Source organism: Antedon bifida, chromosome 4 (assembly GCF_963402885.1).
Source record: "Antedon bifida chromosome 4, ecAntBifi1.1, whole genome shotgun sequence".
Taxonomy (NCBI): domain Eukaryota; kingdom Metazoa; phylum Echinodermata; class Crinoidea; order Comatulida; family Antedonidae; genus Antedon; species Antedon bifida.
This window is the reverse complement of record NC_136229.1, coordinates 68,571-96,334: the sequence shown is the minus strand read 5'-3', so window position 1 is coordinate 96,334 and position 27,764 is coordinate 68,571. Positions and strand designations below refer to the sequence as shown.

At 33.8% G+C, this 27,764-nt stretch overlaps 6 protein-coding genes across 10 annotated transcripts in view; 2 read left to right on the top strand and 4 right to left on the bottom strand.

Moving 5' to 3' along the window:
- Positions 1-36: 36 nt before the first annotated feature.
- Positions 37-5,558, bottom strand: LOC144840770 (hydroxymethylglutaryl-CoA lyase, mitochondrial-like). 2 transcript variants are annotated; one of them, XM_078696785.1, is made up of 9 exons: positions 5,426-5,558; positions 4,411-4,494; positions 4,192-4,299; positions 3,943-4,097; positions 3,689-3,842; positions 3,187-3,375; positions 2,479-2,539; positions 731-795; positions 37-594 (listed from the first exon to the last, which is right to left on the bottom strand). In XM_078696785.1, exons 1-9 carry the CDS (start codon positions 5,492-5,494, stop codon positions 493-495), a joined length of 987 nt encoding a protein of 328 aa, XP_078552911.1. In that variant the 5' UTR covers positions 5,495-5,558; the 3' UTR covers positions 37-492. The 2 variants fall into 2 exon arrangements, with proteins under 2 accessions (XP_078552911.1, XP_078552910.1); XM_078696784.1 differs by lacking the exon at positions 2,479-2,539 and having other exon boundaries at positions 38-594; positions 731-856.
- LOC144840768 (ATP-dependent RNA helicase DDX54-like) lies at positions 5,544-13,131 on the top strand. The gene is made up of 17 exons (XM_078696782.1): positions 5,544-5,667; positions 5,979-6,090; positions 6,193-6,263; positions 6,393-6,581; positions 6,778-6,965; positions 9,226-9,409; positions 9,625-9,756; positions 10,013-10,223; positions 10,302-10,433; positions 10,591-10,812; positions 10,924-10,994; positions 11,091-11,273; positions 11,412-11,524; positions 11,617-11,721; positions 11,895-11,999; positions 12,320-12,402; positions 12,657-13,131. The coding sequence occupies exons 1-17, from the start codon at positions 5,641-5,643 to the stop codon at positions 13,049-13,051; spliced, it is 2,523 nt and encodes an 840-aa protein (XP_078552908.1). The 5' UTR covers positions 5,544-5,640; the 3' UTR covers positions 13,052-13,131.
- On the bottom strand, positions 7,079-8,127 carry LOC144839805 (neuropeptides B/W receptor type 1-like). Its single transcript, XM_078695304.1, has one exon. It carries the CDS (start codon positions 8,125-8,127, stop codon positions 7,096-7,098), a length of 1,032 nt encoding a protein of 343 aa, XP_078551430.1. The 3' UTR covers positions 7,079-7,095.
- Positions 13,132-13,152: 21 nt separating the features above from the next.
- Positions 13,153-21,111, bottom strand: LOC144840769 (protein PHTF2-like). The gene is made up of 16 exons (XM_078696783.1): positions 21,030-21,111; positions 20,324-20,414; positions 20,034-20,090; positions 19,802-19,880; positions 19,578-19,674; positions 19,347-19,458; positions 18,990-19,114; positions 18,361-18,898; positions 17,929-18,178; positions 17,592-17,763; positions 17,271-17,460; positions 16,925-17,143; positions 15,904-16,059; positions 14,431-14,526; positions 14,164-14,289; positions 13,153-13,844 (listed from the first exon to the last, which is right to left on the bottom strand). The coding sequence occupies exons 2-16, from the start codon at positions 20,381-20,383 to the stop codon at positions 13,824-13,826; spliced, it is 2,298 nt and encodes a 765-aa protein (XP_078552909.1). The 5' UTR covers positions 20,384-20,414; positions 21,030-21,111; the 3' UTR covers positions 13,153-13,823.
- Positions 21,112-22,269: 1,158 nt separating this feature from the next.
- LOC144840771 (FMN-dependent NADPH-azoreductase-like) lies at positions 22,270-24,433 on the bottom strand. 2 transcript variants are annotated; one of them, XR_013611956.1, is made up of 4 exons: positions 24,207-24,433; positions 23,593-23,829; positions 23,051-23,502; positions 22,270-22,970 (listed from the first exon to the last, which is right to left on the bottom strand). XR_013611956.1 is itself a non-coding variant. In XM_078696786.1 (3 exons), exons 1-3 carry the CDS (start codon positions 24,331-24,333, stop codon positions 23,267-23,269), a joined length of 600 nt encoding a protein of 199 aa, XP_078552912.1. In that variant the 5' UTR covers positions 24,334-24,433; the 3' UTR covers positions 22,270-23,266. The 2 variants fall into 2 exon arrangements, 1 of the variants encoding a protein (XP_078552912.1); XM_078696786.1 differs by having other exon boundaries at positions 22,270-23,502.
- A 1,954-nt stretch (positions 24,434-26,387) lies between these two features.
- LOC144840904 (uncharacterized) overlaps positions 26,388-27,764 on the top strand; it is a 10,591-nt gene continuing 9,214 nt past the window's right edge. The window contains exon 1 of one of the 3 annotated variants that reach the window (XM_078696988.1): positions 26,388-26,457. The gene's annotated coding sequence lies outside the window, so the exon portion shown is untranslated. Of the gene's footprint in view, positions 26,548-26,699; positions 26,907-27,764 lie in introns of those variants that run through there. The other 2 variants (XM_078696987.1, XM_078696989.1) reach the window with 2 other exon arrangements.

Genomic DNA, 27,764 nt, shown 5'->3' with positions numbered 1-27,764 from the left:
TTATTTTACTTTAGATACTTTTATTATGTAATTATTGTATTACCGTATATATTATTGTAAAATATTTGACAACAAATTGTTGTGCAAAACCTGTTAAACATATGCATACTATAATTTAAAAGGATACAAAAAGCCTAGGAACACCATATTTTAATGTTTCACAAGTTATTTTAATAAATTTAAAAAGTCACTAATATTATATTACACTCTCTTCTTATGTGTTTTTATAAATAACTGAATTCATAACTAAAGGCTGTGTTTAGCCTGGCTAAAGCTCTGTATACATTATCAAACTACTTTGACAAAAAAAGTGTGATGTGATAGTGATATATACACAAATATGGTAGTGATAATATGAAATCATCATGTCCATATATGGGCACATCACATTTTTTTGTCAAATAAAGTTTGATAGTGTATACAGAGCTAACAATTGATGCAGATGTACTCATAGGCTGCTTTTAGCCTGCCCAACACTTGATGCAGATGTACTCATAGGCTGCTTTTAGCCTGCCCAACACTTGATGCAGATTCCTTTCCAAGTGCTTTACATATAAAGTCTGCTGAACTTATCAATTTTCCAAGATCAACGCCCTGTAAATAAAACATACATTTCTTTACTTGAAACAAGTCAATAATGGTTTGATTTCTAAAAGTATACAGTATTTTATTTAAGTCACAAATATGAAAATAGTGTTTTGGATATAAAAGTATTGAAATAGAATCTTACTGTTTGAATTCCCAAACCATCTAACATATATACAACATCTTCTGTAGCAACATTACCAGATGCACCTTTAGCATATGGGCAGCCACCAAGGCCAGCAATTGATGAGTCTACAACACTTACTCCTAGCTAGAAGTATAACAGAGTAGAAACATTAGCAGAAGCACCTTTAGCGTATGGGCAGCCACCAAGGCCAGCAATTGATGAGTCTACAACACTTACTCCTAGCTAGAAGTATAACAGAGTAGAAACATTAGCAGAAGCACCTTTAGCATATGGGCAGCCACCAAGGCCAGCAATTGATGAGTCTACAACACTTACTCCTAGCTAGAAGTATAACAGAGTAGAAACATTAGCAGAAGCACCTTTAGCATATGGGCAGCCACCAAGGCCAGCAATTGATGAGTCTACAACACTTACTCCTAGCTAGAAGTATAACAGAGTAGAAACATTAGCAGAAGCACCTTTAGCGTATGGGCAGCCACCAAGGCCAGCAATTGATGAGTCTACAACACTTACTCCTAGCTAGAAGTATAACAGAGTAGAAACATTAGCAGAAGCACCTTTAGCATATGGGCAGCCACCAAGGCCAGCAATTGATGAGTCTACAACACTTACTCCTAGCTAGAAGTATAACAGAGTAGAAACATTAGCAGAAGCACCTTTAGCGTATGGGCAGCCACCAAGGCCAGCAATTGATGAGTCTACAACACTTACTCCTAGCTAGAAGTATAACAGAGTAGAAACATTAGCAGAAGCACCTTTAGCGTATGGGCAGCCACCAAGGCCAGCAATTGATGAGTCTACAACACTTACTCCTAGCTAGAAGTATAACAGAGTAGAAACATTAGCAGAAGCACCTTTAGCATATGGGCAGCCACCAAGGCCAGCAATTGATGAGTCTACAACACTTACTCCTAGCTAGAAGTATAACAGAGTAGAAACATTAGCAGAAGCACCTTTAGCGTATGGGCAGCCACCAAGGCCAGCAATTGATGAGTCTACAACACTTACTCCTAGCTAGAAGTATAACAGAGTAGAAACATTAGCAGAAGCACCTTTAGCGTATGGGCAGCCACCAAGGCCAGCAATTGATGAGTCTACAACACTTACTCCTAGCTAGAAGTATAACAGAGTAGAAACATTAGCAGAAGCACCTTTAGCGTATGGGCAGCCACCAAGGCCAGCAATTGATGAGTCTACAACACTTACTCCTAGCTAGAAGTATAACAGAGTAGAAACATTAGCAGAAGCACCTTTAGCGTATGGGCAGCCACCAAGGCCAGCAATTGATGAGTCTACAACACTTACTCCTAGCTAGAAGTATAACAGAGTAGAAACATTAGCAGAAGCACCTTTAGCGTATGGGCAGCCACCAAGGCCAGCAATTGATGAGTCTACAACACTTACTCCTAGCTAGAAGTATAACAGAGTAGAAACATTAGCAGAAGCACCTTTAGCGTATGGGCAGCCACCAAGGCCAGCAATTGATGAGTCTACAACACTTACTCCTAGCTAGAAGTATAACAGAGTAGAAACATTAGCAGAAGCACCTTTAGCGTATGGGCAGCCACCAAGGCCAGCAATTGATGAGTCTACAACACTTACTCCTAGCTAGAAGTATAACAGAGTAGAAACATTAGCAGAAGCACCTTTAGCGTATGGGCAGCCACCAAGGCCAGCAATTGATGAGTCTACAACACTTACTCCTAGCTAGAAGTATAACAGAGTAGAAACATTAGCAGAAGCACCTTTAGCGTATGGGCAGCCACCAAGGCCAGCAATTGATGAGTCTACAACACTTACTCCTAGCTAGAAGTATAACAGAGTAGAAACATTAGCAGAAGCACCTTTAGCATATGGGCAGCCACCAAGGCCAGCAATTGATGAGTCTACAACACTTATTCCCAGCTAGAAGTATAACAGACATTTTATATGTTAATCTATTGGCATCTACTAGTAATACGTTAATACCCCCCCGCCCTGCAAGGACGTAGATTATAATAGCTATTAAGGTTGTAGTAATGTTTTGTTTATTTTACTGATACTGGCCTAGATAGTACAGTCTGTCAATTTACATAAGGCTCTTTCAACCCTGGAATTCTATAACGTAAATGGTTATTAGGTATTATGATGAAATGGGATGTAAATTTTAATTTAGTGGCATAAAAAACATTTAGTATGTAATTAAGAGTGTTGCCCGGGCAACTGGGGCAACACCCCTGCGTTTGCCTCTGGCATACATAGAAATCAAGGGAATAAAACAACAAGGGTATGGCAACTGGGGGCAACACCCCTGCGTTTGCCTCTGGCATACATAGAAATCAAGGGAATAAAACAACAAGGGTATGGCAACTGGGGGCAACACCCCTGCGTTTGCCTCTGGCATACATAGAAATCGAGGGAATAAAACAACAAGGGTATGTAAAATGTCCTACTGTAATCAGTAAATAAATCACCTGTAAAGCAGCAAAGATATTAACTAAAGCTTGACCATAAGTGTTATGAAAATGAACGGCAAGTTGTTCAATTGGTACATCATTCATGACATCTTGTAGCATCTGTTGCACAGCTAGAGGAGTTCCAACTCCAATCGTGTCACCAAGAGAGATCTCATAGCAACCCATTTCACACATTCTCTTTGCTACCTAAAAATACATACAGTTAAAGTAATTCTTTTTCTTCAGAGATTGTTTTTTTATTATTTCTGTGCAAGTGCATACACATTTTTCATAAAAAAATGTAAACCCCTATTCAGTTTTGGAGTACAGGCTTACCATACATCTATCTTATAGTTATCAGAAATGTGCATATTGCTAAAAGTTTGCCCTATAAATTATACATCAGTGCTTTGAATAATTTATTTCAACGGTTCAATGGGAGATCAGCTGAGGATCACATACAAAGTTTTCTTTTTTTAAATGCAAATCTCATAAAGACATAAAGACTAAACAACTTTACCCTAGTTACTGCACTTGGTTCTATTTTGCCTTCGTATGGACAGCCTACTACGCAAGATACATAACCTCTTACTGGAATATTTGATTGTTTTGCAGATTTCATAACTTCCTCAAACCTCATCAAACTTTCATCAATTGAACAATTAATATTTTTTCTAAAGTGAAAAATAAAAACACAATTAGTTTAACTAATAAATTTAGAAACTTTAAAAAGAGGAGATTGAAGAGAACGCTATGATTATAGGAATGCCATACCTACTGAAAGATTCTGAAGCTGCTCCAAATATGGCAACTTCTTCCGCACCAGCTGCAACTGCTGAATTAAACCCTTTCAGGTTTGGAACTAAGACTGGATACTTTAATGATGGGTTCTTACTGATTGTTTTCATTACTTCTGTATGATCTGCCATCTTTAAACAAAAATGAATAATATCTCTAAACAAAGTTTTGTTTTCTAATCATGTTTTCTAATCAAGAACTTGTACAGTATATGATCATACCAACCTGAGGAATCCACTTTGGAGACACAAAGCTGGTGGCTTCAATGACAGCAAGACCTGTCTCAGACAATCGGTTTATAAGCTCTACTTTCACCTCTGTTGGCACAATTTCCTAAAAAAATGTACGGTAATTAAATAAACGGCCGACAAACATTTAGGCCTAGCTAAATATAGTACAAAACATAACTTTTATAGCTTGGCATTGCAATAAAAAAATAATCACCTTTTCATTTTGAAGTCCATCTCTTGGGCCAACTTCAACAATTTTTACATATTTGGGTAGTTTTGAGGCTAATGCCATTGAATCCTGTGGAAATAGAATATTTATAATTTATATATTCAATTTGAAGATGATTTATGAGTGATACTTTTCTTGGCATTCCAACTTTTAACAACCAATTATTATGTATAATGTTTCTCATATTTCTGTACTAATGCAATTAATTAAGGTTATGTATTTTGGATGCTTACAATGAGAGTAATTTAAAAAAACCCATCATCATTACCTTTCTTTAATATTTAAAGTTAATTTTGTCCCTATTTCAAGGGGTTTTGACTGTGCAGAGAGATGTAAAAAATAGAGGGAATCTTGGCCAAGTGCAGCTGACATTCCCTGTGTAAGTTCCTTATTATCTTGTTCTCATATTAAATAGCATTCTTTTTTTTCTCCCATCAACTTAAGGCAATAATAATTCACAGTATAATAACATATATTAGGACATTATAGGGGGCGCTATATAAGCATGGACATAGATCAAATTTCTTGTGTCGGTTTTGACAAATGTTTGGCTTCAGACGAAGGAACCGAAGCACTGGGTTCGATGCTCATCAACATCATCCATGTTTTTTTATATTACATAGTTGAAACGACGTCAATCTTTTTTGTCATTAAATTTTATTTATTTTTAAGTTAAAATTAATATTTTAGCAAGAGAATATGCTCAGTTATATTTAGGTCAGCTTGTAATGTTTAACCCTTAAAAATAATTAGGCTCCAGCAACAATACCTGTACTCATAATTTCTGCCTTAACTTGAGAGGGAAAAAATAATGCCCTAGCCGCAGCCTCTGGGATACAGTCTAATGTAGGCCAGGCTATGAATATGCAAAGAAAAGGTAGGCTAGCCTATTTAGTATTTATTTTAATAACTGCAGTTATAGTACATGGAATCTTCATATCTTTTGCTAAATACATAAATGGCCTGTTCCAAATCTATCACAACTAAAGATAATACTTACCACTGAATACTTTTTTTGTAAAACCAGCGAAAGTTTTTTAACTAAAAACCCACCTCTCCAACCACCCATGTTTACCTTGTTGTTTTTTATATAAAAGTGTTTGTCGCCCTCTATTTGTATTAAGTAAGATGGCTGCGTCCATGAAAGTTAGAATGACAACGTGTTGAGTTTTGCTTGCATATTTTAATTTATTTTAGAACTAGGGCCTAGTAAACATGGGGAAAAAAAAAGTAACTGACAAGGTAATTTTTAACGTAGTAACATAAATTATTATTTAAGCCTAGCTAGGCTAGCTTCTCTCTATAAGGTTAGGCCTACTACTTCTACTCTAGTACTCCTAGTCTAGGGCCTAGTTAGTACTAGCTAGGCTAGGCCTCTCTAGGCCTAGGCTAGCCAGTTACGCCTGGCTGGCCCTGCTACCTAGCCTAACTGGTAGCTACTAACTATGATTCGGCCCAGCAAGGGACGTTTCGGCCCACTTATGAGGTCGACCTTGTGAATATAAATAGGATTCCTAATTTCTTATTATTGATTTTTTACATTTTATTTTTAGGTAGCTGACTTCCTACCTGATTCATTTCCATCAATGGAAGATGAACTCGATACTCGTAAAATGGTTAAAATTCAAAACAAAAAGAAAAAGTCTGGCGGCTTCCAATCAATGGGTGAGTCTATTAAAAAAGTTGTTTTTACAAAAAAATGTTATTAAATGATTCTTGAGATTATGTTTCTGTGATTTTAATTATAAACTTTTCTATCATTTATAGGTTTAAATCATGCAGTTTTCAAAGGTATAATTCGTAAGGGATACAAAATTCCAACACCCATTCAACGCAAGGTAAAAGACTATTGCATTTTTTGAAAAAGTTTTTAATGAAATTTAACATCCAGTCTGATTTGTCAGCGACCATTTACAGTTTGTTGAATAATTATATTAAATTGTAAAATATGTCTACCTGTCTTCTAGAGTATCCCAGAAATAATGGAAGGCAAAGATGTGGTTGCCATGGCAAGAACAGGTAGTGGAAAGACTGCTGCATTTCTTATTCCAATGTTGGAGAAGCTGCAGCAACGGTCAGGGCAATCTGGTGCAAGAACCTTAATTCTGTCACCTACAAGAGAACTGGCCCTACAGACACTTAAGTTTGCCAAAGAGGTAAGTAGAATGAGTTAAGAACAAAATCAATATTTATAAATAAAAACAGATATACTGAAGTAAAAATAGTGATAATCAAATAGCTTATCCTGTAACTTTATATTATCAGGAGTCAATGTTCAAACAATAAATAACATTATTACTCTTGATCCATTTTTTTTCTTTTATTAACATTTTATCTTTGTTGTATTTTCAGTTAGGTCGTTTCACAGATCTGCGTGCAGAGGTAATTCTAGGGGGCGACAGCATGGAAGAACAATTCGCTGCCTTACATGAGAATCCTGATATAATTATTGCAACACCTGGTCGCTTATTACATATCATTATGGAGATGGATCTAAAATTGAAAGCAGTTCAGTACGTTGTCTTTGATGAGGCTGACAGGTGAATATTTAGATTATATTGTAGTTCAGTATTTGATTTATTCTGATACCATACAAAGTTAACAAATACAGATATACAGGTAAATATTCATTATTGTAATTCAGTACATTGTCTTTGGTGAGAAAGATATTCATTTTGCTGTTGAATTATTGTAGTGTGTACCGTGTTGTGGAGAAGCATTTCCTATGGAACTCAAATGACAACATACAAGTCCATGTGCTGTCTTTTTAAAGTTTTGGTTTGTTAAAGCATAAAGAAATGGGTTTATTGCTGCATTGGTCCAAACTAATACATTAGCACTTCTTATAAAAACCATTGATGTTTGGTTGTCCTTATTTGTAAAAACAGCAATACCGTAAGGAATCCAGCAGAAACATGTAATGCTAACAATAGCAATAACAGCTTTCATGACTCTAAATTCTGGATTGCGTGGCGCTTGTGATATGGTTCTAGGTAATGCTCTACCATTCCGCATTGTTAGAGAATGTGTATGTACCCGTCGTCTGCTCTCATGATAAGCTTTGTATATCAAGTAATTTGTAATAGTAACAAGACAAAGGGAATAACCCATTGCATATCCTATTATGATTGCTTCAAACTTCCATGATTCCAAATCTCCATAAACTATTGCGCAATGTCGTAATGCAACGTTAAATCCCACCTCACCAAAACCACACATTGGCGCTAACACCGGTCCAAGAGTCAACAGAAAATTAATACAAATCGTAAGCACAATATATTTATATTGTGTAAAGCGGATGTAAAATCTATGAGATTTAGTTATCAGTATATAACGATTAATACTAATAGTTGTCAGGGTAGTTAAAGACATGCCTAGAGTCAAAAGTGTAACATATCCTAAAAATTTGCACAAATTACAATCAAGGTTCCAACTGTTGTTGTACACACTATAAATAAAGAATGGCATAAGAAAGCCTGTAGTGATCAGATCAAAGACTGCTAGATTGGCAACCCAAAAGTAAGTTACAGTTCGTAATGCTGGCGTGAAAATTATTGCTGAAATCACAAATATGTTACCAACACTTCCTACAATACATAGAGTAATAAGGTAGATAACTTCAATGACTGTTCCTAAAGGCCCGCTGGATTCTGTCAGAATGTCTGTTACATTCACTATTATTGGATAGCAGTAATTTGCCATGATTTTGTAATATTCAGTTCAATCTTTTGATTTTTACAAAACAATCCACTGAGAACCTAAACAGAAACAATAGATAAACATAGATTAAAACAAAATAATGGTAGTGAAACAAATTAAGGAATTTTATGGCTATAGAAATTACTTGAAATGTATGAGAATATAGCTATTATGCAGGATGATGAAAATGTTTGATGACAACAGAAAATTAATGAAAACAGTGATATATTCATCATGATGATATGGTGGTGTTACGCTGGCAACATCTGGTGTGAGCTATCTATCGACATAGAATGACCTGTAGATAAATATTGAGCTATACTTGGTATACCTTAAATTAATGAAATAAAACATTTACACAAATAAAATCATACTTACTGACACTGGGCGTTTATATGAGAACAACTAACAAGACCATTTCAACTTGACCATATCCAGAATTCTAATGAGATTTTTAATTCTTGCTTCGAGTATGAAATTTAATTCTTTTAAGGCTCTGTTTACCTTGATCTTGAGTTGTATGACGAAACATGTTTGATTAAATGCCATATCATAGATATAATTATCAAAGTAGATTGCACTAATAACTTATATCAAGTTGAAACACTTAATTATATCATGGAGGGATGATTATATTGTGAAGCTAATGGGCTTGTTTACTGTAACTATCCATTAGTCTTGTGTAAGTAAAGTGAATATTAATGTGTTTACCTGTATTTACACCAGTATCTGCATATAGATAGACCAGGTATCATTTTAAATACCATACATAAGATCATATCACATTTAGAATATTCCATTGGCATCTGTACAATATTATTCTGTTTTTATCTGATTTGGCAATTAATACTTAGTTATACACTGTTTACTTAAGTATCAGATAACAAATTTGATATTTTTGTGTTTTTGTATGCATGCTACATTTGTTGCTTTAAAGTTCAGTCGTAATGTAGTCATTGTAGGGCCATTCAAAATGACTTGTTGACTTTTAGACCCTTGGTACCTCCCTGCTTGGTGTTTAATGAAAATATTAATAAATGAATTTGTCTACTTTGACAGATTGTAAATTACGGTCGCTCATTTCTCAATTGTTTATATTAGGTTATTTGAGCTTGGATTTGCTGAGCAATTAAGAGAGATCATTCAGAGATTACCTGACAACAGGCAAACAGTCTTATTTTCTGCAACACTTCCAAAGTCATTGGTAGAATTTGCTCAGGCAGGTCTTAATGATCCTCTACTTATACGTCTTGATGTTGAAACTAAAGTCAGTGAAAATCTCAAGGTATATCAAACTTGATTTTATTAATTATGGCAAAACAAATTAAATGTCGATAAACAAGTTTTAACAGAGTTAGAGGTTTTACAGAATATTGGTAAAATCCAAAATGAATATAACATAAATACCATAAATATTTGTATAATAATTGCTGATATAATAATTAGACATCAATTTGAGTCGAAACCATTTAACAGTTATTTCATCCATTGATTTTATAGACATCATTTCTTTGTATGAGGGCAGCAGATAAATTACCAGTGTTGATGTACCTGTTGAGAGAAGTCGTGAAACCCAATGAACTTGCTGTTGTTTTTCTGGCAACTAAACATCATGTAGAATTTGTTAAGGAGGTGAGATTGATGTTTGCATCAATTTAAAATGTGTAGTATTTTACGTTCACATGCTTCTTATTGTGTATGATATCAAATTGAATATTCTTAGCTGTCTTTAATTAAAAGTCCAATTAAAAAAGAACCGTTTTCCGCAATAAGTACCAAAAAAATAAATAATAATAAATAAAAATTTAGTTTAGGAATACAAAAATTAAAATGCTCTTCCAATTCTACAGTAATTAAAAACTAAACCTAAAACATTTTTTCTATCAAGATTCTAACGCAAGCTGGTGTAAGCTGCACTTACATCTTCAGCTCTCTCGACCAGACTGCACGTAAAATTAATGTGGCAAAATTTACAAATAGAAAAACAAATGTGATGTTAGTGACAGATGTAGCTGCTCGTGGTATTGACATCCCAATGTTGGATTATGTCATCAATTTTAACTTCCCAGCAAAACCAAAGTTATTCATACACAGAGTTGGTAAGTTATAACTTCATTTGTATTGTAGTTTTTCTTAGTTGTAGTTTCTCATTTTTATTGAGTCAATTTGTTTTTCAGGTCGTGTAGCGCGAGCCGGTCGTAGTGGTACAGCTTTCTCAATGGTGGCACCTGATGAATTGGCACATTTAGCTGACCTTCATCTGTTCCTTGGCCGACCTTTGACATTCTGCCAAAGTTCACACACTAAAGGTGATGATCATATTAGTATCCTTTAATGATTAAATTGAATATGCAACAAAAAAATGTAGATTTTATCAATTAAATTTTGGTTTATAATGATAACAAAATCACCAAAATTGGAGAACCCATTTGAAATAATATTTTGCAAATTTACTATATTATAAAGATGATGATGGCTTGTTTGGACGTGTACCTCAAAGTATAGTGGAGGATGAAGCAGATCACATACAGCAGTTAGAAAACAGATCAATTGAGATTGAAGGATTGAAAAAAGTTTGTCACAATGCTTACTCACAATATCTTAAATCACGACCAGCGCCCTCTACGGCTAGTATTAAACGTATGAAAGAGTTTGATGCAGTTAATGTCATGTTGCATCCAATGTTTGGTAAGTTAATAATTAATAGAAGAATAATAACTAATACTAATCCAAAATGAAACAATCTTGTGTTATTTATGTGTTTTTGAATTCATAATAATGACATTTATTTTGAAATAGATGTAAATGATAAAGATGAAACAACAAGATACCAACTTGTGGATGGAATCAAGAATTATAAAGCAAAAACGGTAAAATAAATAACTTGTTTTTTCTATGATATTACATCCATTCTTAACTAACTATAAACTGTGTCCAAAGTAAGTCTTAATTGTCAATACTTACAGACAATATTTGAAACCAACACAACAGCAAAGAGTTCAGCATTTGATGTTATGAAAACAAAGAGAAGAATTCATCAAAATGCAGTTAGTAAAAGAAGGAATAAATTGGAAGAAAAGGAATCAATAGAAAGTGGAGAAAGTAGAAAAAGAAAAGCAAATGATGACGATGGTGTTGAAATTGCAATGGTAATTTTATTGATGTATTACTTATTGATATATTACTTATTGATGTATTACTTATTGATTATAGAATGTTTATATATGTGTATATTTTAATGCTTCTTATAATCATATAAACCTGAGGAGTTTATTTTTCATTTTAAGGATACATTCTCGGTGGTAATAGATGGCAAAAGAGGACGTAAATCAGCCAAAGTTGATGAGGGTAGTGATTACTATATTTCCTATACACCGTCAGACAAACAAACAGAGCAAGGGTACATATGCTTCTATTTTATCAAAGTCTATATTTATCATATTCATGTTACTTTTATCTGTATGTAATTTTTGTGTGTGTTTTATTTGACAGGCTAAGTGTTGGTTCATCGTTTAGTCATCAAGCTAAGTCTGCTGTACTTGACTTAACCCAGGATGACAGTCGCATAATGAATAAAAATCAGAAGCTTATTCGCTGGTAAGACAATTATTCTGTTATGGTAGTGATATGCCCAAATATAGTAGTGATATGCCCAAATATGGTAGTGATATGACATCATCATGTCCATATATGGGCAATTTCTTTTGTAATCAATTAACGTTGTTTAAAATAATAAACATTTGTTTAAATATTTCACTTTCTTTTTTTAGGGACAGAAAAAAGAAGAAATACATAAACGAAGCTGGAAAAGATACATTAAAGAAAATAAAAACAGAAAGTGGGATGTACATCTCAGCATCTTACAAAACAAACAGGTATATTCAAAAGATACATTAGGAAAAATAAAAACAGAAAGTGGGATGTACATCTCAGCATCTTACAAAACAAACAGGTATATTCAAAAGATACATTAAAGAAAATAAAAACAGAAAGTGGGATGTACATCTCAGCATCTTACAAAACAAACAGGTATATTCAAAAGATAAATTAAAGAAAATAAAAACAGAAAGTGGGATGTACATCTCAGCATCTTACAAAACAAACAGGTATATTCAACCACTTTATCAAATCAAAATCACTAATTGAAAGCAGGTTGTTAATTAAATAATATATTACAACTCTATTTTTTTTTTAGGTACAAAGATTGGCAAGAAAAAAGCAAGGTTGGTGTGAGGGCAGCAGATGAAAGTGATGATGAAGATACACCAAGAAGACATGGTGATGCCCTGCTTCTATATTTATTGCATACTGATTACTGTAGAACCTATTATGTAGAGCATTTAAAGAAATACTGTGTTGCACACTGATTACTGTAGAACCTATTATGTAGAGCATTTAAAGAAATACTGTGTTGCACACTGATTACTGTAGAACCTATTATGTAGAGCATTTAAAGAAATACTGTGTTGCACACTGATTAATCTAGTATCTTTCATGTACAGCATTAAAGAAATACTGTGTTTTTTTTAAAGGCAAACTTGGTTTAAAATCAACGTTAGGAAATCGTTACCGTGGTCATCATAAACAACAGAAAGGAAAAGCACGAAATGAATTAATACCAAATGAGAAAATCTTAAAGACACGCAAGAAAAAAGAAAAGAATCAAGAAAGAAGTAAACCTAGGAAAGACCGGGGACGAGATGGCAGGGGTGGAAGTGCTGGTAAAGGAGGCAATGTCTTTGGCAGAAAGGGAGGTGGCAATTTTGGTGGAGGCCGAGGAGGTGACAATTTTGGTGGAGGCCGAGGAGGAGGTGGCAGTGGAAGAGGCGGCCGTGGAAGAGGCGGCCGTGGAGGTGGAAGAGGCCGAGGTGGTGGAGGCCGAGGAGGTAGAAGCCGAGGAGGTAGAGGTGGTAAATCCAAAAGATGATAAAAAAACCCCAAAAATCAATAATTTGTTCATCATGGGTATAAAGAGCCATATTTTACATCAATAAAGTAAAAAGCTAATATATTTTGCATTTTGTTTTTATTTTACATCAATACATTTGTTACTGATTTATGATTAATACAACAATACAGCTATTATTATCAATAAGACATCGAGGGCAACAAAAGGCAAGCTTCTTTCACAAACTGGAGTAACATCGATAAGAACATTTTTACATACACTCTCATTGTAGCAAAGTAACATCTATTTAATTATGTACTACATATAAATATATTGCAATAAATATATGGCTGATATTATTTATCAATATTTTCAATAGTGCATAGATAATGCAGAACTGGTTCATTCCCATTAATGGGGGTGTGTGTATGTCACAGGGTGACTGGTTCATTCCCATTGATGGGGTAAGTCACAGGGTGACTTTGGTCTAAATTATAATCCCTGAGGAAATACAACTGGTAACGTTTAAGTACCTAATATTAATTATAAATTAATATTGATTATAAATAAATAACATAGTAAAGCAAGCACAATTTGTTATCTCTTGAAATTGCACATTTTTCATCATTGTAAGCAGAATAGTATCAACTTATAAATTATTAAGTTATCACATAGACTTATGGTGATAACACATAGACGTACAGTGATTTCAGTTCAGTTAATAACAATACTTAAGTGGTTCACAGTATTAGCAACATGTAACTGAACACTGAGTTTTTATCTCTTGGTAATCACCAGAAGGAGCTTGCTATCATGTTTTGATTTTCCAAAGCTGAGAAGAAGAATTTAAACTGCATTATAAGTTATGGTTTGTATTGTGAAGGATTATATCCCCTTAAACTGCTCGGTCTCACTTAAGTCTAATTCCCTTAAACTGCTCAGTCTCACTTAAGTCTAATTCCCTTAAACTGCTCGGTCTCACTTAAGTCTAATTCCCTTAAACTGCTCGGTCTCACTTAAGTCTAATTCCTTTGAAATCAAATCTGCATGTTATTTATACTCAAAGAATTCGGTGTGTCTTTTAAAAGTAAATGTATTATATCTTATTTTATTATATCATTTAAATTTCTAAACACTGAAGGTCCCCTTACCTTTAGTTTAAAACCAAGAACTTCCGAGAGAACTGCAGAGAAAGCTGACAGTACAATTACACGAATGATGTTGTAAAATAGAGGATTCATCGATAATCCAGAAATCTTAAATGGGCTCTCCAGCTCCTAAATTAAAATCAGTAAAATTTGGTAATAATATAATTATGGTAAAGAAATGGCAATAAGTTTCATTTGTGTGACCTCCATTTCAACCCTCATTTGTTAATGTTACAGTAAGATTTTGTACAAATTTGTTTTGATCATTACCTTGAGGAGCTTAGAGGCCAACTTAAGTACATTGTTAGCCAGCATTAAGTCATCTTTCTTATTTGGTTTGCGTTCCATTCGCAGATACAGGTTTATCTAAAACAGAAAGAATGTTTAACAACAACAAATATGCTAGCGTTAAAATCAGTTTCAATATCCATAATGTAATGATAGAGGCACTCTGTGATTAGATGGTGACCTAACAAGTCAATTTCTTTAGCAATGATTGTTGGACCATAATAGAGGCACTCTGTGATTAGATGGTGACCTAACAAGTCAATTTCTTTAGCAATGATTGTTGGACCATAATAGAGGCACTCTGTGATTAGATGGTGACCTAACAAGTCAATTTCTTTAGCAATAATAGAGGCACTCTGTGATTAGATGGTGACCTAACAAGTCAATTGATAGAGGCACTCTGTTATGGTGACCTAACAAGTCAATTTCTTTAGCAATGATAGAGGCACTCTGTGATTAGATGGTGACCTAACAAGTCAATTTCTTTAGCAATGATAGAGGCACTCTGTGATTAGATGGTGACCTAACAAGTCAATTTCTTTAGCAATAATAGAGGCACTCTGTGATTAGATGGTGACCTAACAAGTCAATTGATAGAGGCACTCTGTGATGGTGACCTAACAAGTCAATTTCTTTAGCAATGATAGAGGCACTCTGTGATTAAATGGTGACCTAACAAGTCAATTTCTTTAGCAATGATAGAGGCACTCTGTGATTAGATGGTGACCTAACAAGTCAATTTCTTTAGCAATAATAGAGGCACTCTGTGATTAGATGGTGACCTAACAAATCAATTTCTTTAGCAATGATTGTTGGACCATAATAGAGGCACTCTGTGATTAGATGGTGACCTAACAAGTCAATTTCTTTAGCAATGATAGAGGCACTCTGTGATTAGATGGTGACCTAACAAGTCAATTTCTTTAGCAATGATAGAGGCACTCTGTGATTAGATGGTGACCTAACAAGTCAATTTCTTTAGCAATAATAGAGGCACTCTGTGATTAGATGGTGACCTAACAAGTCAATTGATAGAGGCACTCTGTGATGGTGACCTAACAAGTCAATTTCTTTAGCAATGATAGAGGCACTCTGTGATTAAATGGTGACCTAACAAGTCAATTTCTTTAGCAATGATAGAGGCACTCTGTGATTAGATGGTGACCTAACAAGTCAATTTCTTTAGCAATAATAGAGGCACTCTGTGATTAGATGGTGACCTAACAAATCAATTTCTTTAGCAATGATTGTTGGACCATAATAGAGGCACTCTGTGATTAGATGGTGACCTAACAAGTCAATTTCTTTAGCAATGATAGAGGCACTCTGTGATTAGATGGTGACCTAACAAGTCAATTTCTTTAGCAATGATAGAGGCACTCTGTGATTAGATGGTGACTTAACAAGTCAATTTCTTTAGCAATGATTGTTGGACCATAATTAAATTAACTTTACCTGTTCAGTTAACAATAATGAGCTGTTTCTGAATTTTTTGTTGATTTCTGATCCCAATGTCACAAATCTGAGCAGGTATATACTCAGACAAAAGCTCCAGATAACAACGTCCCAATTGTGCAGCTCAGAGTGGAGTCTATCAGTGTCTCGTAGAAGCTATCAAACAAAAATATATTGTTTGTTGACAAGTGCACATGACTACTAATAAAAATCATTTGTATTATCATATATGGTTCATTTTATTCTTGTACAAAAATAAAAAAATAAGCACTATCATTAGTGATGTACAGTACATAACATCACAGTTGACTGTTTATATGGCTTATTTAAGACCTATTTTAGAATATGCTGCCCCTGTTTGGCATGGCGCTATCACTAAGGATATGTCCAAGTCTATTGAAAAGGTACAAAAGAGAGCATTGCGAATCATGCTAGGTAACAACTATTTGTGCTATGATCATGCATTGTCTGTTACTGGTTTACCTACTCTTGTTGAGAGAAGAAACAAACTGGTGTTGTCTTTCGGGAAAGGCTTATTAAAATCCGAGCTGTTTAGAGAAATACTTCCCCCTCTTCATAAGCCAGCTCGGTCTCTCAGATTCAACCGCTTTCTAGAAGTACCTCATTGTAAAACCAGCAGACTTAGGTCGTCTCCAGTTCCCACCATGGTGGATTTAATTAATAGGCACCACTAGCTCTTTTTTAGATATGTAATAAGTGAATGTTTTAAGGTTTTTTATTCATGTATGTTTTATAATTTTATGGTACGATATCTAATTTTAATAAGATGTTTCTATTTTTATAGAAATTTTAACTAATTTGTATTTATTTGTAATACAATTCATTTCAGTCCTTGACTGTCGTTTTGTAATATATTTTTATATACCGAATAAATAAATAAATAAATTATTTACTTAATATTGCTTATTTTATTATATTTTATCAACTACGAATTATAACAACATATTATTTGCTACAGGAACATAGAATGAACATTTGTTGACATGTACAGTAGACTTACTTCGGTACAAAGAAGTGAGATAAGAAGCAATGTCACCAAAAATGTTGATGTAACAATGACATCAACAGATCGTTGAGGTCCTCGTTTTTTCAAGAATGAACGGAGTGAAAGCCATGCTTTAATACTGCTTACACGATCCAATCGGAAATGAGGGAGAGAAGACTTTCTGGCTCGTCTTGCTGATGTCAGGTGGGTGAAATATTTTGCAAATAGACACCTCTGAAAATATAGCACAGTAACATAACTGCTGTTTTTGTTTAATGAGATTAAATATTGACAATTGACGTTAGGCAAAATGATATTTGTTTTATGTATTCCCTTGTATTTCACTGATAAAGTACAGTACCTGCTTATATGTTCTTTCTGTAACAGCCAGCATAAAGAAGTACATCAAACTTAGTAAAAATCTTTCGACCAATGATGTTATGGTTACAAATTGAACTGACCAATGAGAGCCAAACATAATGCGATGAATTTCAAATAACCAATTGACTTCCATCCATGATGTTGAGTCTTTGATTTGTGATGCATGTAATCTGTATATAGTCAAATTAAAACAATAATTCTTAATCTCACATAAATTAATTCTTTTTCTCCTAACAAAAGATTTAAATTGATATTATAGAAACTGTGACTCTGCAGTATTGATTATCCATGGAAGCATTACCTATAACAGACTGGAACAACAGCAATTATAGCAGAAAAGAGGAAACCAATAATAAGGTAATCAGCATTGTTGATGTTACTGCCATCTACTTTACGGTTGATTGCACAGCTTATCTCAATTACTGTCATTTCTGTCTTCTTGCATTCGTTACCAATAAACATACGAACACCAACTAAAAATAGTAGCAAAATACCGTAATAAAAATCTTGTCAATTATTAAAGTACTGTCATCTGACACATGGAAATAGTAAGATGATTATTGTAGACACTGTGAGCACACACTTTCTATAATCACTACTCTGGTTGTCAAACACTTATTTATACAAATGTTGTTTACCTTTTTCTTTTTCTGAAGATGTATAAGAATTATTAATGAGCATTGGTATAGAGGCCATGTTTGAACAGAATGGGTTCTCATGTTTTAGTAGGCTGTCAGGTTCCTCCTCACTATCTTCATCAGATTCGCTTGAATCACTTGTTTCAGATGAACTTGGTGATGATCCATCTTCTCTTCCTTTGTCCATCCACAGTTCATCACCCTCAGTTGGTAAATTCAATCCAGAAAACCTGTTTTCTGAATCAACTATCTATTTTGAAATTATAACCATTATATTTTTAATCATTATTACATTCACATTTTATTTATTTACAGTCCTGTTAGTAGATAGTAGGGTACTGCATTACATAATATTTTTATATATTTTTTTCTATCAACACTCCACCTTTAGTTCAAACTTTAGGCTGACTATGTAAACAAGAACTGACATACCTTTGCTGTGGCTGATTTGAACTTATTATTTTGCTTGCTATTAGGCTTAGGGCTAATCTCTTGTATGCCTTTTCTGCTTTGTTCATCTGATCCAGGAATGCATGAATTTCTAACTTGACAATTAGATGACAACGGTCTTTCAAATGTGGTTTCATTTGGATTAAGTGAAGATGAATTCAATTCATAAATCAGATCTTCAAAATTATCATCAGTAATTATGATATCACCTGCAGTTTCCATTGATTCAATAGGGTAGTTTAGATGTTGAATGTCCTCATTTGATCTACTGTTTACATTTTCATCCCCTCTGGCAATATAGACCGGGCCATGACCAGATTTTGTTTTTGCAACATGATTGTCCAGTACATTTTTATCTGAACTGTCATGTGCAACAACCCTTCTCCTCAGACTCATTTCATTTACAGTTGACCTGCTTCTTTCAGGTGATCTGTTCGGTAAATTGTTCCAATTGGTAGCATTTGAATGCTGCTGGATTTTATCTCTTTTTTGCTGGTTTTTGTAGTTAATTTTAAATTTCCTTAAAAAAACAATGGAACAGTGACAACAATCTAATGCTGCATTTTGTACTACATTTTGATGCTATGTATAATTTTTACGATAACTCTTACCTACGAGACGACTTGCGCTGCAAGTGACGTAACTTGGAGACTTTTGTTGAAACTACTTGACAATAGGTTGTACCAAGTATCAGCATCAGAACAACAGGACTAAACACTTCAACAATAGTAACCTTCTGAAATAGTATTAAAACAATAATGCTTGCATACATGGCTCAGCAACATTAATAAATTAATAAACAACAATACTTGCATACATGGCTCAGCAACATTATTTTTGTGTATTTTATTAACATAAAACAAATCAGACCTAGTTGTCAGCTGTATCATGTCTGCCAATATCAGTATATTTTAAATTATCTATCAATCATAAATCAATATCACATTACATAAGGTTCAAATGCATACCTCTTCTCCATGGGATACATAACCCAAGAAGTACATCACCATAGAGACAACCTGCATAATATATAGAGTCAAAAATACAAAAAACAGTCTGCGAGAAATGTTAGAAATCCACCTGAAATAAAATAAAAAAAGTTGGATTAGGAAAAATTAAATTTAAAAAATAATCTATATTGTGCAAGTTGTAAATATACTAAACATTTATTAAATAAATGAAGACAAATTAAGAAATACCATTTATAGCAAAATGGAAAGAGGATGACTCTAGTAATAGCCCGTCTTGTACTCGCAACCCAAGCATATTCTGGTTTTGCCTTCGTAAAATTAGAACCTAAATTAAGGAAAAGAGTTCAAGAGAAAAGTGCATTCAAAGTTTATCCTCTCATCAAAATTCAAATAGTTATTACTAATTTGTATTTGTTGTTCACAACATAGAAAGGTATTAAAAACACTCTTACCACGAAACAAATCCACGTCAATTAGTTCTGTCTTGAGACGAGTGGATTTCATAGGAGCATTCACATTCTTTCCAAATTCCTATCAATATCAAGTTCATTATTATTTTCTGTACATAAAAGTGCTGCAATAATTATTATTCAAATTTGTTTTTTTACATTTATAATTGTTTTCTTTTTCCTACAACAATCCCGCCCCCCACCCCCCTATATTTATATTCACAATTGATGTTACCTGTAACTCTTTCTCTTCCATGTACTCTTCCCATAAGTCTTTGTCATAGGCTCCAATCTGCAAGCAACCATTACAGTATGTATTTTTGCATAGCATTATTAGCATAAAATATATTTTTTCGGTGTTTATTTGTAAATGTATAACAATGGAACAATATGATTGTTTCCAATTAATTGTTTATTATTTTGGATAATATCTTTAAATGTGAAAGTCAATTTAAAACGTTATTTAAATACTCTCCTGGGTCAACTGGTGTTAAAGATTAAATTAAAAAATATTTTTTTCAGTACCTTTGTTTGAAAGCATACAATAGCATCATTCAAATGTGCAGTTAATCTCTCAATCGCCATAGCAACAAATCAAAATGAAACCTATTCTTTTCTTTAAAAAAAAGAATGAAAATATTAATTTACGGCAGATTGATTAGAAATAATTGTGTGTGTTTGTAATTTATATTTTTTTACATATATTCTACATCATTATATATATGTGCATATTTAAATCAACCGTGCCCATAGTCAATATAGTTTGATACTATATTTATTAATACTGTACTAATATAGTAATACTAATAGTGTGGTATGTTGTGGTGGTGGCTAAAACTAAACTAGACAAATTGTCAACCGTGCGAAATAGAATAATAAATAACACCTATTATGTTTCACCGTGCCACGCCGATAGTTACTAATAGAAATACTAGCATAGGTACAGTCAAAGAACTAGGTTCTTTGGTACAGTATTGTGCAGTAAGCATATTATTTGGTATTAGCTGTAGCCTATCTATAGTATAGTTTAAACATGGTACTACTACCCTAGGCCTACTACTATGAATTTTCTCTACCAAGGCATCATGGATAACAAGCATTGGTAATTATATATTATCCAGTGAATAAAATGGACGATTTGTCAAATATTATAACGAATATAAATTATGACTAAGATAAACAAGTTAAGTAATACTTTCAAAAAAAGAATTAGTGTCAAAAATTCACATACAAAACATATCACATCTTTTCTCTCCTCCTCCCAATTTCCCAATTTTCACAAGTTGTTTGGCTGTGTGTGACCTGTTTTGACATTTTGGGTTATACCATTAACAGGTAAGGGAGAAAAGCAAACATTTTAGTTTTATTTTATTTTTAATACCCAATAGTTGTAATTGTATGAGGCTAATATATAAAATTAATTATTTATCAATAAATAAAATATTTATTTTAATTCATATCTGCATTTTTATTTAAACTAAACTTTTAATTCCAGACACTCGCCAGCATGCCGAAGAAGAAACTATTAATAAAGGAGCATGATGGGAAGATTCGGGATTCCCCACACAAAATAATCAAAACAAACATGGCGCTGTTACACAAAGTAATGATCACTTCTGTTTTTACCTCAATATTCTTGATTTTAGTTGCCTTACGCTTAGATGAAGAAACGGCATGGAACTGGTTTATAATATTTATTCCTGTTTGGTTTTTTGACGCAATATTGGTTACTTACGTGACCCTTCGTTTGATGAGACATTGTAGAAATGGATATGATCAGGCAGACACTTTGAAAAGTTTGACCTTAAAAGTTCAAATGCTTGTTGTTTTATTACTAAAGATTGTATTCCAGGTTCTGTTGTGCTTGAGACTGCAAGAAATCGGTGACCTGCGCTACTACTACGTGTTTATACCACTCTGGATGATATTCTCGCTTGGTGTTTACAAATTATGTCCAAGAATTAATGTCTCGTAAAAAAGTTGAAACTTAAAACTTAATTACAATAGAGAAGAACTGCTGAAAATGTATTGGTTATGCTATCAATGCTTGATATTGCATTCCAAGACAACATATTTACAGACAGCATTGAATTCAATAACCAAGAAAGAATAGAAGGTTTATGTCTGCCTAAGCCAATGAACAATGACACAGCAAAACTGGGATTTAGCTGAGAACTACTATTGTACATACAATGCACCAGACATTCAAAACCTACTCATTTCATATTTGAAAATAAACTTCTGTAAAAAATGCTGCTAACATATTTAAAATTGTTTTTGAATAAATTCACTACAGCCAGTAGATTATATAGTATTAATAATGTGTATAGTATGTGTATTATTTTCTGGTTCCTTTTGATAAAAATGTGTACCACCTGAAGAAAATTTCTATAAAACAATTGATGTTTAAATATTTAAATAGGTTTTATTCTGTTTTTATGAAATAAATTATAAACAAACTCAAAACTCTATTCTAAACACATTTATTTTGAAAACCTACAAAATACTGTACTTACAAAAATTCATCAAATATTCATATTTATTGTTAAAGGCCAGGTACGGGCAAAGAATTTCTATTGATCATACATTCCAATAATTATCGATCTATAGTTTCCCCTATGTTTCATCATTTTTGGGATTTTATTTGTATTACCTTGTTGAAAGTGGCGGGGTGGGAGATAAGTTCAAATTACACATTAAAATCGCTATTCTTTTGTACACAAATGTTTTAACTAGAGAGGCATTTTTAAAAAACTGTTAAAAATGTTATCAGATGACTTAACTTGAGTTTTACGTTCCTGGTGTTTTATTTCAATTTCTGAGAATTTTATTTTTGTGCTATAGCAAAAATGATCCACCGTATACCCACCATCTTTTTTTATTTTCTAGGGAGTCACCAGACATGTTATTACATTAGGTTAAACTACCTAACTACTGAAAAAAAACAATTGTGCCTATTATAGCAGAATTTTGGCAAATTTTGTATTTGACCATTTAAAGGGAAATTCATGTTTTTCGTCATGTTTTCTGTTATACACATATATCATTTACATACAATTAACCAAATATTATGTTTAAAATTCATGCCTGTACCTGAGCTTTAAAACATTACAACTCATGACATGAAAATACCTATATCTACTAAACAGTACAACTCATGACATGAAAATACCTATATCTACTAAACAGTACAACCCATGACATGAAAATACCTATACCTACTAAACAGTACAACTCATGACATGAAAATACCTATATCTACTAAACTGTGTACAGCTTTAAAGGTGACAAATTTGGTATTTCACACTTTCTCCCATGACATCTTACTTTCCAGGAATGCCAAACACTTCCCGGTGGTTTCCATGACATCTTACTTCCCGGGAATGCCGGCCAAACCCTTCCTGGTGGTTTCCATGACATCTTACTTTCCGGGAATGCCAAACCCTTCCTGGTGGTTTCCATGACATCTTACTTTCCAGGAATGCCAAACCCTTCCCGGTGGTTTCTCATGGCATGTGCATGCCAATCTAATTGGGTAAGAAGTCTCTTTGCTCCAGACTCCATATGGTCATTCAGAGGTTTACCTTCTTCATCCAGACTCTTGTTAGTTTGAGGTAATCCAAAAATATTTGACACACTGATGCACCCAATTTCACCCAATAAAGCACGGAGCTGTATGGCTGCCCTCATTCCTCCATACTGTCCTAAAAAAGAGAATTTTAGAGCTTAATAAAATGCAGTCTCTATGATAATGATAACTATTGCAGCAGCTTAATAATAAATGATATACTCACCTGGAGAGTAGCAAACGATTCCTGAAGGTTTATATGAAAAGCTGCTGCCTGGGAAGTGGTCCAAGAGATTAGCAAGTGCTGGTGGAATGCTATGATTGTACTCTCCAGTAATGACAACATAACCGTCGGCTTCCTTTATTCTGTTTCCCAGATCAACCAATAACGGAGGAGCTTCAGATGGATTCTTATAAAAGTGAAGAGGTTTTTTGAGTAGTGGCAAATTTAGTTCTTGGGCATCTAAAATAACATAATTTACATTTAGTTAATTGCTTTGAGTAAAATGTGGAAATTATCATTCAATTATAATAAATTTGTTCTTACAAAAACAACACGTTAATCTTTAGTTTATTAGAAAACCCATTAACTTGATTTAAAACCCGGATACATAGCTCAGGTCAATGCGATCGCGTAGCCTTTTGGCAAAATAATTAGTACTGTCGATCGGTGTCAATCACAATAAATTTGATATTGTTCATAAACTGTAAATCACCACGATGAAGGCGCGGCTGCTAATACCACAAAGCAATCAAAGACCGACGATCAATCACAGTGTTATTTATGGCCTACACCCGATACCCTGGTATTGTGGCTAGCTTACTTACCCCGTTACTTACCCATAAAATCTACGTCGTGGCCTGCTTTTAGCAAGAAGTTTTGCATAAATTTTGCAACACGTAATCCAAGTCTGTTTTCTCGTACAGTTCCAAGGAAAAGTACGTATTTCAATGGTTTGCTAGCCATATTATTAATTGTGACCCTTCGATTTACTGTTTACAGTACTTGTTCGTCCTTCTTTGTGTAAACACTCGCATTAAATGACACAGCAAATTGCAGTACTGTGTTATGTAGCTAGTTCTATTCGGATCGTATTTCATTCATACAGACTAATCCAAACATAATACTATTACCAGCCTGAGTTACCACCGCGCATGCGTAAGATAAGAAGATACCGACTTTGTGCGAAAATTGTAATGTGAAACCCCCACCTCCTCCCACCCCATGGCCTGCTACCCCTCCCTGGGGCTAAGCCTAAGACAATTTTGAAAAAACAAAATGGAAATGGCACTTATAATTGAAATGTGAAACGAAATATTGGAGCTCAACTATGAACATTTACAACATTTGTTGAAATATGAAACAAATAATTGGTATTATATATCTCTGTAAATTGTAAACGATTATTTGATGATCTAGTTTATTTTGATATTTTAATTCTCATTGTTGACCTAACCAATTTAAATGAGCAGTTGAAACACATAGTAGATTTGTGTTATATAAATACGTTGATAATCAATTCTAAAAGACACATTATATGCTATTATTATTCTGTAGACAACATGCAATGATTGAAGTAAAAGGGATATATTACAAATAAAAAATAATAAAAGAAAAACAATACTTATTATTTTCCATTAAAAAAAACATCGGTAGAGGTTCGAACCCAATCTACTAGAGCTGAGAGCACTCAAACCTGAGCATTACCCGTACGCCACAAAGTAGTACATGACTGAACAGCTGATAATAGAGAGGTTTCGCAATCTTACGAATACGATAACGAAAACGGATACGTCACGCACACGTATTCGTTTTCGTAAGCCATAAAAAAATCAGTTTCGCATGGCAACGAAATATTGAGGCGCGTCCAAAATATGACTGCGGTAAATTTGAGCGAAGCGCAGGTACGTGTTGCTTGGTGCTTGGCTGCCTAGGCCTAGCGTAACATCAAAGCGAGTACTGGTACTGGTTCAAATAACCGTCTCACAGAGACATCTGGTAGCCATTGACTTAAAGTTGGCATTTGGATGTGTTACTTTTAAATGTAGGCCTACAGTATGAGAGTGACTACTACCAAATTACACAGTCTCAAAACAACTTATAAACAGTTCATATATACAGTTAAAACATTGCTGGGAGTGAGGACTTTAAAAACTGCTATTTATCTAAATTGACCTGGCATTTTAGTAAATTACTTTAGTAAATTACTTTCAATAAATCTATAATTATATTATAATCATGAATCATTCCTAATTCAAATGCAAAATGTGCAAAATAGATCAAAAACTATACTCGTTTTGTAGTTACGAATATGACTGGTGATTTTCGTCAACACGAATACGCTTTACGAATATGAAATGGGGATCAGCTCAAAAATTTCACAAATGTATGACGTATCCGTTTTCGTTATCGTATTCGTAAGGTTGCGAAACCTCCCTATTAGTCTATTTATACGTGTATTACGCAATTCATCATTACGTCATAAATATATTAACCTTGCTAAAACCAAAATGACCAGTTAGCACAGTCGCCTGAGCGTCGTAACAACACGTATGTGTCGTGGGTTCGATTCCCATGCTGGTCGATGGAATAGAGTTAAAGCTATGCTAGCAACTGTGTTTGGGGTTCACAGAATTATACGTCCGCCTTTCCGCCACCACACATCATGAGGCGACAACATCAATGCATACTGGTGATGATGTGCTGGAAACGACCTCAAAAGGCTGTGGCTGGGCCTTAGTGCTGAGGCAGGGAGAGCACATTTAACATCTTTTTTTTCATTTAATTTATTTTCAACCTGTATTCGATCTCGTAAATTTTATGTTTGGCGTTTTTTTTAAAGAAATTGAATTTATATTTCATCGCAACATCTATTTTTATGTGGCTGTGCGGCCGGCTGCGGGATTATTCTTTCGATCTCCTGCATTTTATATTTAGCGCCCTCAATTTTAAGAACACCGCGTTAGCTTACCTTGGTGATGATAGGGCGGCCGCTGCGTGACCAATCAAATTGGTCGTCGCGACGAAAACAGCAAAGTACAACAACTAAGTTATGTATCGACGATTCACCGTGGTGAACTTAAACCTTGTGTAAGTTTCTCATGTTTTACAAAAGAGGATAGGTCAGGGAGGGCCAGCATATGTTTCACAATTAACATTGATTTATCCTTAAATGTAAAGGTAAGACTCAATTACTTGTATTGTGTCACATTCATAAAAATAGCCCACAAAAGGGACTATCCCTAAACCTTACACGAGTATGCCCTCTACTGCACTGGACAGGCTATAACTAGTAGTAGTAGGTGGTGCTCTAATAAAAACCCAGAGAAAAGATAAGGGAGACAGACGACCACCAGCAGTTCTCATATTCTACTGTATTCTATCTATCAGAAGAAACACAAAATGACAAAATGCTAGTAACACAGCGTACTCTTTCCACGTATAGTGAATGCATGTTTATTCAGAATGTTTAAACAGTACAGAACAAATCTAGGGAAGTGGAGAACAGACAAGAAGAGTGTAGCACATACAAATGATGAGTTTGTACTAAAATATTGAATGTTGTTGAACTATCGTTATTAATTATATATTTTAGATTAGACCATCTTTTTGAAAAATAACACATGTTAAAAATGTAGTATGTGATTCAAAGATTAAAATCTTATTCTATTTTAATATGGATTTATTAAATCAAAAGGAAAATTACTGAAAAAATTACAATTCTGTGGGCATCAGTGGCTGGATCTCAATGGATAAATAAAATAAGCAAAAAGAAAAACTTTAAACAGCCAAAATGAAATTGCAAAGCTTTAGGATAAAACACTAATCTAGTTTCTTAAATAACATTAATAATTAATATATTTATTTATGGGTTTTTAAATAATACTTAATTTTAATTAATTATTTTAATTTAAATATTATTTTAATTTGTAAATTTTAAATGACAACTTTACCTGGATGGACTTTCATTGTTTAACATGTACAATCCTATATATTTGTTGTTGTATATTTTTCAGAACATAGCAATTAATTCTTAAAATAAAGGATTAAGATAGTTTTAAATAAAATTGACAAAAATGTTTGTGATCAGTTCAGTTAGTAATCAGTGCAAAGTTGTGTCTTGATCTAACCGGGTACCCATTTATACACCTGGGTGGAGAGAGGCAAACGTAAGTAAAGTATCTTGCCTAAGGATACAAGCAATGCGGCGAGAGTGGGATTCGAATCACAATCTCACGATCAGTTGTCCAACATACTGCACCACACGCCCTTATTTTAATAGATTTAATAATTATTTGTAAAAAAATAATTTGTTGAAAATTTGCTGGATTTTTACAAGAAGTGTACAGTACTTTATTGTATGTTTATGGTATTTTAAAAGCATTTTTGTTATAATT

Coding starts and splice junctions, on each gene's coding strand:
- LOC144840770 (XM_078696785.1), bottom strand. CDS start 5,494: ATGGGTGGTTGGAGAGGTGGGTTTTTAGTTAAAAAACTTTCGCTGGTT. Junction 3,376..3,688: donor AACCAAGTGCAGTAACTAGG/GTAAAGTTGTTT, acceptor ATGTATTTTTAG/GTAGCAAAGAGAATGTGTGA. Junction 2,540..3,186: donor ATATCTTTGCTGCTTTACAG/GTGATTTATTTA, acceptor TTATACTTCTAG/CTAGGAGTAAGTGTTGTAGA.
- LOC144839805 (XM_078695304.1), bottom strand. CDS start 8,127: ATGGCAAATTACTGCTATCCAATAATAGTGAATGTAACAGACATTCTG.
- LOC144840768 (XM_078696782.1), top strand. CDS start 5,641: ATGGGGAAAAAAAAAGTAACTGACAAG. Junction 11,274..11,411: donor ATGGTGTTGAAATTGCAATG/GTAATTTTATTG, acceptor TTTCATTTTAAG/GATACATTCTCGGTGGTAAT. Junction 11,722..11,894: donor AATCAGAAGCTTATTCGCTG/GTAAGACAATTA, acceptor TTCTTTTTTTAG/GGACAGAAAAAAGAAGAAAT.
- LOC144840771 (XM_078696786.1), bottom strand. CDS start 24,333: ATGGCTAGCAAACCATTGAAATACGTACTTTTCCTTGGAACTGTACGA. Junction 23,830..24,206: donor CCACGACGTAGATTTTATGG/GTAAGTAACGGG, acceptor ATGTTATTTTAG/ATGCCCAAGAACTAAATTTG. Junction 23,503..23,592: donor AATCGTTTGCTACTCTCCAG/GTGAGTATATCA, acceptor TCTCTTTTTTAG/GACAGTATGGAGGAATGAGG.
- LOC144840769 (XM_078696783.1), bottom strand. CDS start 20,383: ATGGCGATTGAGAGATTAACTGCACATTTGAATGATGCTATTGTATGC. Junction 19,881..20,033: donor TGGAAGAGAAAGAGTTACAG/GTAACATCAATT, acceptor TGATATTGATAG/GAATTTGGAAAGAATGTGAA. Junction 13,845..14,163: donor TTCTTGGTTTTAAACTAAAG/GTAAGGGGACCT, acceptor TCTTCTTCTCAG/CTTTGGAAAATCAAAACATG.